The sequence below is a fragment of the Vespula vulgaris genome, chromosome 4, assembly GCF_905475345.1.
Source record: "Vespula vulgaris chromosome 4, iyVesVulg1.1, whole genome shotgun sequence".
Taxonomy (NCBI): Eukaryota; Metazoa; Arthropoda; class Insecta; order Hymenoptera; family Vespidae; genus Vespula; species Vespula vulgaris.
This window is the reverse complement of record NC_066589.1, coordinates 8,047,913-8,059,669: the sequence shown is the minus strand read 5'-3', so window position 1 is coordinate 8,059,669 and position 11,757 is coordinate 8,047,913. Positions and strand designations below refer to the sequence as shown.

The window sequence follows — 11,757 nt, the reverse complement described above, 5'->3', positions numbered from 1 at the left end:
CGATAAGAAATAATATAATAAAATCGTGATTACTCGTTCGTTCGGTAATTATGTTTAATATGATAAAAGAAATGTGTGTGCGTGTGTGTGTGTATTCTTTCGCATGTCCCTTCGGTTATACTTATATAGTTGATTGTTATTTCGTGCAAGAAAGGAAAAATATTCGAATTTCTTCGATCTCGGTCGTTCTCGTGTCTTCATCGTATTTGTCGAGTAAAGAAACCCCCATTGTTTGGTAACTCCCATCGTTTCGCTTTTAAATGGTTTTCCGATCTCGAAGAATTACGTGACTAACCACATGAAATCAAATTCCGACGTAATAGAATCGCTCACGATATTTTTCCTGTATTATTTTATTTTTATTCTATTGTAAGATTAGTATAATAGTTATCCAATGTATTCGTCAATCGAGAACGTAGCTTCGTATTTCCGAGATAACATTATTTCGAATATTTTATATGAATGAATATTTTATATAAAGGATGTATAAGCGAATGAAATTGTTTTGATCTTAATGTTCCGTCCATTAAATTTCAACATTCCAACTAACAGATTAACGACTCGTACGTTGACTTCCCCTCGAACTTTACTCGATTGCTTGTGCGCACGTCATTATCTCCTCTAAGGTTTCTAACACTCTTCTAGATAATGATAACTAGCTAGTAGATAACGAAAGATCGTTAGGGAAAGTTCTCTGATAACGTTTCTTTGCGCACCTCTAACAATGTTCTCTGCGTGTACTAAAGTGATTATAGGTTTCAATAATTACGAACAGACGAATTCAATTAAATTTTTTTATATCTTATTGGTGACTATATATATATATGTGTGTGTGTGTGCGTGTGTGTGTGTGTATGTGTATAAAAAAAATTATATATACGTCTTTGTTCGTAGGTACGTAGGTTAAATCAAGCAAATGAAAATTATATATGATTCGAAAGAAATATTATGATTCACGATCCCTGTTTTAGCATAGATTGACCATACACAAAGACTTTGTAACGAAGACCTCTCGAGTATTTCGATCTAAATTTAAGTTTGACAAAATTTTGACCTAAACCGCCAGCCGTTATCCATACAGCACCGTTATCTTCGTCGGATAATGAATCGATCACTATGCAAGTGATGATAGCCATTGTTGGTCCATATTCTGCTTCTACTTCCTGTAAACAAGATAGAGAAAGAGAGAGAAAAAGAGATGGAAGAAAAGATGTAAAACAAATGTTTACGATATAGATCACCTAATTATTTATAATGTAAACGATAGCTTTATATGTGCGTACGTGTATGAATGTACGGCTGGTTGATATTTAAAAAAAAAAAAAAATACATTCGAAGCATTACCCCCTTTTTTTGTTCCAATTCGATTGAAAACGAATAAGAAAAAGAAATATATATACATATATATATACATATATATATATATATATATATATATATATATATATATATATTGAAAATGAACAATACCTGATTGATACCGAGTCTGTATGGTCTGCGTACGTCGTATTCCCATATGATTTCGTCGTTTGGTTGCCGTTGACATTCTGCGTATCGATACGCCTCACCAACGAAAATAGTAACGAGAAAAAGTAAAAGAAGAAAAACGTATGTTGAATGGCTCATGTTCTTTCTATAATCGATACCACCCTCCTTTGTAAAAAAAAAAAAATGAACAAAGACGGACGTAAGTATGGACGTAAGTACGTACGTAAGTATGTACGTAAGTACCTATCTATGTATCTATCTATGTATGTATGTTATTTATTTATTTATGTATTTACGTATGTATTTACGTATTTACGTATATGGCTCTTTCGTAATTGTTGTTATTTTTCTTGTTTCTTTTTGTTAAAACGATTCGAGGAGATGAAATCGATCGTCTTTTAAAAACTTTAGGTACGCGAACGAGTAAAAAACAGTATATATTCGTTATCGCGTTGCCGGTCTGCCACTCCGTGTAGCACTAACAACGGGAAAGTATTAATAGCTGACCATCGATACACCGAAAGAGTTCCCCCTTTCGAGACGTATATTTACTCTGTGTGTACTTACTCTGCATGCACTTCGTCTTGTGTAGAGAGAGAGAAAGAGAGAGAGAGAGAGAGAGAGAGAGATTAGATACAAATAAGGTACACTGTTATCTAATTTATAATACTTTTTCGAATACGCTTTTTCGACCTACGATATCTTTAATACCACTTTCAATTATGCAATAATTCTATTTGTCTTTCTTTCTTTTTTTCTTTCTTTCTCTCTCTCTCTCTCTCTCTCTCTGTCTTTCTTTATCTATTTATCTATCTCACTTTCTCTTTCACGATGAACATATAATATATTTGTAAACAAAAAAAGTCTTTATTCTTTAATATACGAAGAGATTTATGCATACTTACTCGTATTTATCGAGAAGGAGAAAAGAAAAAGAAAAAGAAAAAGAAAAAAGAAAGAAGAAAAAAAAAAGAAAGAAAGAAAGAAAAGAAAAAGTTTTCATCAATTCATTTACCATTGTTACAAATTGTCCGCCGACAATTTTCTAAAGACTGATACGTAAAGGGTATCTTCGCTTCTTTTCTTTCATTTATTTTTCCTTTTCTTTTACTTTTTTTCTTTTTCTTTTCTTAGGCATAAAAGTAAAAAAAAAAAGAAAAAAGAAAAAAATTAATAAAACGAAGAACCTTGATCTTCTTTTTCTTATATAATCTCGTGTACATATTATTCTTATATATTATTTTTATATTATTTTTCAATACACGCTTTATCTATCTCGTGTTGAACATGATCGTTATACATATAGTTAATAACATTTTTCTTGTGTATGTACTTTTTGTGAGATATTAATAAATGCATAATAATTAACGAGAATATTTCTAATTATTATCAAATTCGATATATGTATCTTAAAAACGTGCATACATGATTAAAGAGAGATCATCATACGACCGACTTAGAAGGTGTCTGCCACGGGAAATGAGAAACTACAGAGGGAGAAGTTTATAATGGGGGCCGAAGTATATAAAGGGTTAAGTGGTCTTCGAACACGCATCGCGTTTACTCTCGCGAAATTTCAACTGCAATTTCGCGTCCTAGCATTACGTTGAGTATAGCGCGTTTATCGTGAATGTAAATACGTACGTACATATATACATACATACATAAATATTATACATAAAAGACACATATAACATATAATCGAGAATTGGTAGCGAGTTTCGTTTCACAATTCGTATTATATCCAATTTCAACGAGTGGAATAATGCTACGTGTAGTTCGAGAAAAAGGACTAGACCGAAGAAGACACTTGTTGATGTTAACGAGAACGCGTGCGGTTTCGGTCTAACATAGACCGAAACGCGAACGACTTTTTCTGATCATTTTCCGTGCTTTCAAACTGCACACGAAATTGTAAGCTGATGTGGTGCATAAAGTAGAAAAGAATGCATTGAATCGTAAAGTAAATTTACTACTAGCAAAAGCGAATGCTCGCTCGCTCGTTCGTTGGCTCGTAATCGGTAAGTGGGGCTTGTCAGTGTTAGTTAGAGACCACTGGTATGTGAGTCAGATGGATCGGTTCCCACAATGTCGTACCTGGAACCACGTGGCACGCATTACCCAAGAAAATGACTTTACTTCTATCTCTTCCTAAGATATCCTTGGTTAAGGACCTTAAATTTCTTTTCAGTAAACCATTTTCCTTTTTTCTTTTTCCTTTCTTTTTCTTCCCTTTTTTTTTTCGTCGTATATACCTCGCGAGGATTGACATTGTTTAAAATAATAAATTCACGAGTCGATTATAACGACTTTTGTTCAAGGATCAAGCTTACGACAAACATGAGATATTACAAATTCATGGGATATCATTAAAATAAATCGATTCTGCGCAATATACACATACGTACATATTCTAGATTCGATTCTTCGTAGATATTTATAATGAAATGAGAAATACATCGGCCAAATTCTATTACACGTATTACGGTCGGAAATATAGAAATAAAAATAATATACTTACTTACGTGGCTATCAATTCTAAATTGTATTTACTGACGTGGTGATTTTATTCGTCAATAAAATTATGACGATTTCAAGCATAAAAGATGTAATCTATATATATATATATTTTTTGTCCTACCCTATGTCTTATATACATACCTATATAATATCTTCAATGAAACGAGTAAATAGAAAAAAATGGTTGAATAATAGTCGGACGAGACTCCTACGAATTTTTATAATAGAAATTGAACGCGTTTATTGCATGTCTTATCCTTAAGGAGGAAAAAAAAGAAAAAGAGCAGGAAGGCATATACATCGATTTATTTCTTCGCCGTCGCCAAGGTACTACATTTCAATATTATCGCATGATAAAACAGTGTTAGAGAGAGAGAGAGAGAAAGAGAGAGAGAGGGAGAAAGATACTATATAATCGTTTTGTCTAAAACTTCCTAAGAACCTTCATTCATAGTTTTTATACTTTTTTATTATCAATTCAAGAAAAGGGATAAAGTTATAAATGTATTCAGGAGTGTGTATGTTTGTGTATATGTCTGTGTATGTGTGTATGCGCGCACGTGTATAATCTTATAGTTCGAAGATCTAAAAAGAAGTTACGATTAAACGAAGTCACGTAAATGATCCCTATATATCCAAATTGCAATAACATATTATTGATAATAATAATTTTTGTCATTTTTGTCAATGTCATTGACAAAGAGTTGGATCGATTATTATATATCAATTATCGGTTAACACCGGACAAATCTCAATGTCTATCGAATGGATCACGAGAGAACAGAAAGACAGAAAGAGAAAGAAAAAGAGAGACGAAAAAAGAGAAGAAAAAAGGAAGAGAGAGAGAAAGAGAGGGATTGTAGAGGATGATAATACTGACATGGAACATCTTTCGAACTGTCGACCCCAGGCTGTCAAAGTCCGTCAGGGTTGCCCCATGGGTCATCCTTCCATCCATAACAGACATTATTTACAGCGTCGCAAATATATGTATAGAGATTAATCCAAACCGAGCAACATCCAACAAACCAAGTTTGTACATGCCTATTGGTGTAATACAAACAGCCATGATAAAATTGAACGAATTAATATAATATATAAGTGTAAGTGTCTCGTAACAATTTCGAAGGTTTCTTCCATAAGTTGTTTCCATGAGTAGTTGAACGTTTCCATGATAAGTAGAAATCGTTATACTCAATTTAAATTAATTTTGCATTTTATCGCATTGCTTATTTATATAATTAGTGAATATATTCATGTGTAAATGTGTATGTGTGTATTATATTATATATATTTATATTTATATTTATATATATATATATATAAATAATATAATAAGTAGGAGTGTAATTAGGCACGATTCCATTTGTTCGTATATTACTTATCGATTTTATTTGGCCGGTTATTGAACAACGACATCATCATCATCATCATCATCATCATCATCATCATCATCATCATCATTATCAAGGTCGTTTTTACATAAATTTCTTATCATCCATTATTGCTTAAATATAAAATACTATTAATGAGATTATCATTCGGCTTATAAATAGAGATTAGTCGGCTCTGTGTTCATCTCTATGATTTTTAATTATCGGAAAAAAAAAAAGAAATATACGATGCCACTTTAAAATCGATAGCTTTCGCAATAACGAAACGTATATACTCTTTCAAAGAAAATATAATGTTTGGTAGGGATCGATAAAAAAAAAAAATAAAAAAAGAAAGAAAAAGAAGGAAGAAAAAGAAAGACACGCGCCTAACATTTTTTGTTCTATTTTCTATGTCTATGCTAAATCTGTTACATCCTACTATTTACAAGAATAAATGATGAACAAAAAAAAATAACCATGATATTTTAATGTTTTACATAGGAAACGCATGGGGGAAAGGCATGGGGAATATTTTCAAACGCTACTATATTCCTACATATATATATATATATATATATATATATATATATATATATATATATATACTTTGGGATTGTTATCGTATCAGTCTACGAAGATAGGAACGTATCAATCGTAACGGAAGCCTTGTATATGTGTATGTTGCATTAATGATGATAACGCGTGAACCGTACGTGCATCATTTTCATCCATCTGCACTATGACACGTACACCAAGACAAATTTGAGAACGCTCGCAAGCGAAAGAAAATGTATATTTTTATAACGATTAGAGATGCGAACTTGACCCTTGTGAATCTGTTTTCAGTTTACGTTTTCTGATTCCTTTGACATTGGAGCAAGAGATATAGAGAGAAAAGACCGATAGAAAGAGAGAAAAAGAGAGAGAGAGAGAGAGAAAAGAGAATGATACGAGTAAAAGTTTTAAATTAGCAAAGGTCAATAGATCCCGATTAAAATTTGGGATAATGTATCGCGATAATTGATGACCTCATTGCACCACCGCGAGAGGTGGATTATGTCGAGCAGGTTGCGCCCTGATAGCACCAGCGACTCTTCTGAATGGTAATTGCAGATGATAGTAGGCACAGTAAGGCAGTGGGTCCCAGTATACAAATAGTGCTTCTCTTTTATCGATAACCGTGCCCAAGAGACGAGGAGAAGTCTCACCGATCGAACGTTTGTTCGTACTTCGTTCGTTCGTCGTCCCATCCGTTGTTTGCTCATGTTGTTGTCTATCGTTGCTGATAAGAACGGTCGAATTTTCTCTGGAAAAATGTCTGCAGGGTCGCCATACTAAACGGGGATGTATCCCGGTATGACATACGTAAGGAAGGCTAACTCCTATACGACAGCCGATGCATACCAACGGTCCTTGATTTTCGCATATAGCTAACCTAAAGCTCAGGTGTCCGTTGATTCTCGTAGCAAAGGAACGAGCAAAGAATCGGTCCAACCACTGCGTTACGTCCGTACGATTTTCCAATATGAGCCCTTGAGACTCGTCGACTCGGCACGTTACGTTTGCTACGATTCGTGACTCCTTAACGGTTGTACACGTGATAAAATGATCGCCGCCTGGATCACGTATCACAACCCATGGTTTCGTTTCGCTGATCTCGTGTTGTTGATTCATAAATTCCCACGACGTCGATGGTAATACGATCTTTGCTCTATCCCTCATGCCGGCTGGACCAGCCGCCAGCATTACGTACCTTCCCGTTCTGAAGGTATTGTCCTCGTAAAGTCGAGATACGTCTTGAACTGATCGTAAGACGAAATGGTCTGGCGTTTGTAAACCTAAGGAACGACATCGTCGTAAGAGTTCCAACGGATCGTCCAGGGCCGTCACTTCACTCGCACTCGGCACGAAACATTCACATCCCATATTCTCCAAGTACGGCTTTGCTAAGGCGTCGTAATAAGCGGTACTGGTGATGCTCACTGGTATGTAATATGCTGCCTTCTCCTTCTTTACGATATCCTTCAAAGCCTTTACATATTCAGCGGCGCTACCTGGACCTGGTCGTGGCACCGTGTAGAATTTCGAACAAGCCGTAGAAAATTTAGCCAATCCAAATAGCCCATCCAATTCGCAAACGACCACTCTAGCACCAGCCTTGTAAAAGTTACGTGCTAGATGAACGGCCTGAACCGTGCTACCGCCACTAATCAAAACGCATCTCTTGTTTCGTGCTCTTTCCGAGGATTGAGTATATAGAATGGTTAGGAACCATTTCAAGCTTGTAAGTGGTAGCTGAATGATCGTCCAGAACAAGTTAATCACAACGGATACCCAAATAGTTGGCGTCCAGATAGCGTAAATGATAACGTTGCATATGGCTTTCAAGAAATTCGGTATCAGTCCGAGATACCAATAAAAAATCCTTGCGAAGAAAGAAGATTTGTGGCTCTGATCCTTGCTTTTCACTTGATGTAACGTTTGCTGTTGTTGCTGTTGTTGATGATGATGATGATAGTGATGATAGTGATGATGTCTCGAAGAAAGTATCACCGTGCTCGAGTTGCTAGACGTTTGAGACAAATTCGACGCGTTCGAAGAATTCGATACGTTCGATGTTGAACGCTTTAAAGTCGAGATTGGCGGCGATAGAGGCGGCGATGTCGACAACGGTGTGCCGGGCAATAGCGGTGAAGCGCTATTGCTCCTAGAAATCGGCGAGCTCGTGGACCAATATTTAGAAAAATTCTCGCTCGAACAGGCAGGCATGATCGATGTCACCTTCTTCCGGTTTTTTTTCTAGCTTTTTTTAAATCTTTTTTTTCCTGTTGTATCTTTTAGGCCGGATGGCAAGCCTTCCGAGTCCCTTTTCAAAATCACATCAGCATCGAGTCTAATACGAGTTAAATATCAGGAAATGAACGTCGTAGCTTCCACCATTTTCTTTTTTTTCTATTGCTGCTACGTTTTCTTCTATTCTAAACTGGTACGAATAATTAGGACTCTGTATCTTTCTCTCTCTCTCTCTTATACTTTTTTCTCGTATATCTCTGTTGATATTTTTAAGTGGATTAATGTATACCACAAAAAATAACAATAGCTTTTTTTCTTTCTTTCGAAAATGAATCGAACTTACAAACACGTTGTTGGATACTCGATCTGACGAATATTCATTGAAATCTCATCTAATCGTGTGTAAGGTCCACACGAAGCTCGTTACAAAGCACCACTAATTATATATGAACTTTGTTTTGTTAGGCACACGAATAGGATCATCTTATGCAATTTTCTTCAAGAATTGGCTGTTTGCAGACACAGCATTAACTGAAGGCAATCCTCGAGATTCCCGGTCTCTTATGAAGTCTGCATCTTGGCCGCGCTATGAACCGCGCTTATCTAATCGTAATGTTCCACTCGTTGCAACGAAAAGAAAGAAGAATCTCGATCACCATATGAATCCAATTGCTCTTATTTACTTTTTTCAAATAAAAGATCCTAATAGGAATTATTTATGCTCTGTAAATTATAACTTTAATCAAATATGCTTTCTTAGAATTCTTATATAACTAATTAATTGAATATTATATATTACGTCTAATACTTAAATTCGTTTTATTTGGAAATTAATAGATATTGCGTCAATCATTAAACAAATAATAATCCTTTTATTACGTGTTATCATATTCATGATAATCTACAAGTTTAATCGACATTAAATCAAAAGATACTAAACGTATATACGTATCAAAGAAAATTAATAGTATTATAATGACATTTTAAATGTCATCTCAGTATCGATATCATAAACATATATCTACGTGTTTTTTGCATAGTATATTGCATAGTATATAATGATCAGGTGTATCGTGTTCTGTGTATTAATTCAATTCATCATTAAATATATATTTATATTCTATTAAAATATATTTCAATGTCTATATTTTTAAATAAAATGATACAATTAAATTTTATAGTACGTACACTGAATATTTAAAATCAATATTAGATAATTATGTTTATTTTCCAATTTTTTTAATAATTATTTATATGAATTTTTTGTTGCGCCTGTTGATAGATAGTACTTTATACTTTGTCAATAATTGTGCTTGCGAGCGCCATCTATCAGTAAGAAACTTTTTTAAGCCCCTTATGATAGGCAATATAACGATCTGTACATATATGACTGAACGTTTTATCTATAGTAAGGGGCTAAACAATTTTTTACCGATAAATGATAATACCATTATTATTGACAAAGTTTATTTGTCGACAAGCTATTAAGATACTTAATATTTATATAAATATATATCTACAAGCCATTGATATTAATAGTCTCGTATAATGTAAACAATTTAAATGTACAATTTTTTCTAATAAATACAACTTTTGTAAATAATGACAAAAAAACTGAAGTGCAACATGATGGAACAAATATTATCGAATGAGTTTCTCTTCGTAGTTAACTATTTGTTTATTTTAATGTTGAACGAATAAAAAAAAATATTGTTAACATTTATATTATTGAAATGACTACTCTCTAAAGTTATCATTGAAGTAAGTATAGCATAATAAAAAAGAAATAATGTCTCCATATTTTTATATGTCATATATATATATATATATATATATATATATGTCTGTATATAGCTGAATTCGTCCAATCAAAGTCTTAGACTTTAACGTTTAGGTAAATTCAAATTTCATCACAAAGACTTAACATACATATTTATAACGAATACAAATAACAAATTGTAATAATTAGAAAATATGTAATATTATACTGTAAATAAAAACTCGTTTTTAAGAGATTTTTCATAGTGAATAATTTCAATATTTTCGAACAAGTATTTTGCTTTGTAACGTCTATGCACCCGGATCCATTGTGCGAGAGCTGTCAACGAGAAATTTTGTCCTTGCATTCATTTCTTTGTAACTTGAAAGAATTCTTTAATAAACATGCCACGTGTTAAGAGAAAAGAAAAACAAGTAGCTCAATATGAAAGGTAATATATAATAAAATAAAATATTAATAATAAAATATTAATGATCTTAATATAGAGATAAAAAAGAAAATAATTCTCATGCATAATAATTGTATGTAATTTCAGCAAACAAATATCTATAGCTATTCAGACTGATAATATTGACAATGTCGAAATAATTCGTTTGCAAGAACAATTAAAAATGTTACAATTAGAGAATGATAATCTGAGAAAGCATGCGGGTGGTAATTTTCTTTCTTCAAAAAACATATCTGCAAAAATTAATACGGATATCGTTCAAAGTCCAAGAAAGATTAATGAAACAGTGAAAGGAGATCCTCAAATTTTAAAAAGTTCTACCAAGCAAAAAATATGTACTTGCAAAGGTAATTGTTCTTCCAAAATATGCGGTTGTGTTAAGCACCAACGTAAATGTGGTCCGACTTGTAAATGTAACAATCAAGCTTGCCAGAACCAGGTAATTTTATTTGTCAAATATTTACAAATGCCAATACTCGTGATGCTAATTTTTCTATTTTATTTATAACAATAGGAATTGGAAAATAAGGAAAATATAAAGAGTACGCAATATGAGATGCTCAATCAAACGCAAAAGTTAGAAGAGATGTCTATGAAAGGTGAAACTATACATCAGAATTTATTCAGTCCTGTAGGAACAGAAAATGAAGTTAAGCTCGATAACATTCAGTTTGAAGAAATATCTTTCGATAGTAAGAAAAAATTAATGTTTGAAGATGAAAATATTCAAGAAAAAGAGCCGGTTGTAAAGAAGAGTTTAAATCAAAAAAAAAAGAAAAATAAACCACAACATGAAGATAAGGACGATATCCCTGAGGTATAAAAAAAAAAAATTATATAATAAATGTAATATCAAAGATTATATTTAAATCGTATTATCTATTAAAAGATGTATAATTATTACTTTATTCTTATAGGTGAATACGAGCTTTGATCCTATGAAACCAAAACGTCAATTGCCACGAACTCCACCACATGCTAATATTAATTCTGAATCTGATAATGTTCTAAATAATGTTGAAACACCTACAGAAAAAATTGAACAAAAAGATGATATCATTCCAGAAGGTAAAATTCATATTGAATGCATTGAATATCTTATAAATACATTCACAAATTTATCTGCTTTATACACATATTAATTTTTTACAGTGTTGAATCAAGAAAATGTAGATTTGGATAAACTCAGTATAGAACTCGTTAAATGTAATAAATGCAAAAGAAAGTTTTATCCATGGAGAGTAGAAGTACATGAAAGTGCTTGTCATAGATTGTAATCAACTGTTTCACACAAACATGTCTGACTATAATAAATGGAATATCTATATTATATATTTGACATGATAATTATT

General features: G+C 32.8%; 3 protein-coding genes across 3 annotated transcripts; 1 reads left to right on the top strand and 2 right to left on the bottom strand.

The window, feature by feature from the left end:
- Positions 1-780: 780 nt before the first annotated feature.
- On the bottom strand, positions 781-2,005 carry LOC127063487 (uncharacterized). The gene is made up of 3 exons (XM_050993347.1): positions 1,732-2,005; positions 1,471-1,653; positions 781-1,163 (listed from the first exon to the last, which is right to left on the bottom strand). The coding sequence occupies exons 2-3, from the start codon at positions 1,624-1,626 to the stop codon at positions 954-956; spliced, it is 366 nt and encodes a 121-aa protein (XP_050849304.1). The 5' UTR covers positions 1,627-1,653; positions 1,732-2,005; the 3' UTR covers positions 781-953.
- A 2,291-nt stretch (positions 2,006-4,296) lies between these two features.
- On the bottom strand, positions 4,297-8,745 carry LOC127063483 (uncharacterized). The gene has a single exon (XM_050993342.1). The coding sequence runs from the start codon at positions 8,151-8,153 to the stop codon at positions 6,414-6,416; it is 1,740 nt and encodes a 579-aa protein (XP_050849299.1). The 5' UTR covers positions 8,154-8,745; the 3' UTR covers positions 4,297-6,413.
- A 991-nt stretch (positions 8,746-9,736) lies between these two features.
- Positions 9,737-11,735, top strand: LOC127063168 (uncharacterized). The gene is made up of 6 exons (XM_050992552.1): positions 9,737-9,938; positions 10,230-10,387; positions 10,493-10,844; positions 10,920-11,222; positions 11,323-11,473; positions 11,558-11,735. Exons 2-6 carry the CDS (start codon positions 10,341-10,343, stop codon positions 11,680-11,682), a joined length of 978 nt encoding a protein of 325 aa, XP_050848509.1. The 5' UTR covers positions 9,737-9,938; positions 10,230-10,340; the 3' UTR covers positions 11,683-11,735.
- The last annotated feature ends 22 nt before the right edge of the window (positions 11,736-11,757 follow it).

Bases quoted from the DNA above. Each gene is read 5' to 3' on its own strand.
- LOC127063487 (XM_050993347.1), bottom strand. From the start codon at position 1,626: ATGAGCCATTCAACATACGTTTTTCTTCTTTTACTTTTTCTCGTTACT. The intron at 1,164-1,470 runs GTATTGTTCATT...TCTTGTTTACAG, and splicing joins ACAGACTCGGTATCAATCAG to GAAGTAGAAGCAGAATATGG.
- LOC127063483 (XM_050993342.1), bottom strand. From the start codon at position 8,153: ATGCCTGCCTGTTCGAGCGAGAATTTTTCTAAATATTGGTCCACGAGC.
- LOC127063168 (XM_050992552.1), top strand. From the start codon at position 10,341: ATGCCACGTGTTAAGAGAAAAGAAAAACAAGTAGCTCAATATGAAAG. The intron at 10,388-10,492 runs GTAATATATAAT...ATGTAATTTCAG, and splicing joins CAAGTAGCTCAATATGAAAG to CAAACAAATATCTATAGCTA. The intron at 11,223-11,322 runs GTATAAAAAAAA...TTATTCTTATAG, and splicing joins ATAAGGACGATATCCCTGAG to GTGAATACGAGCTTTGATCC.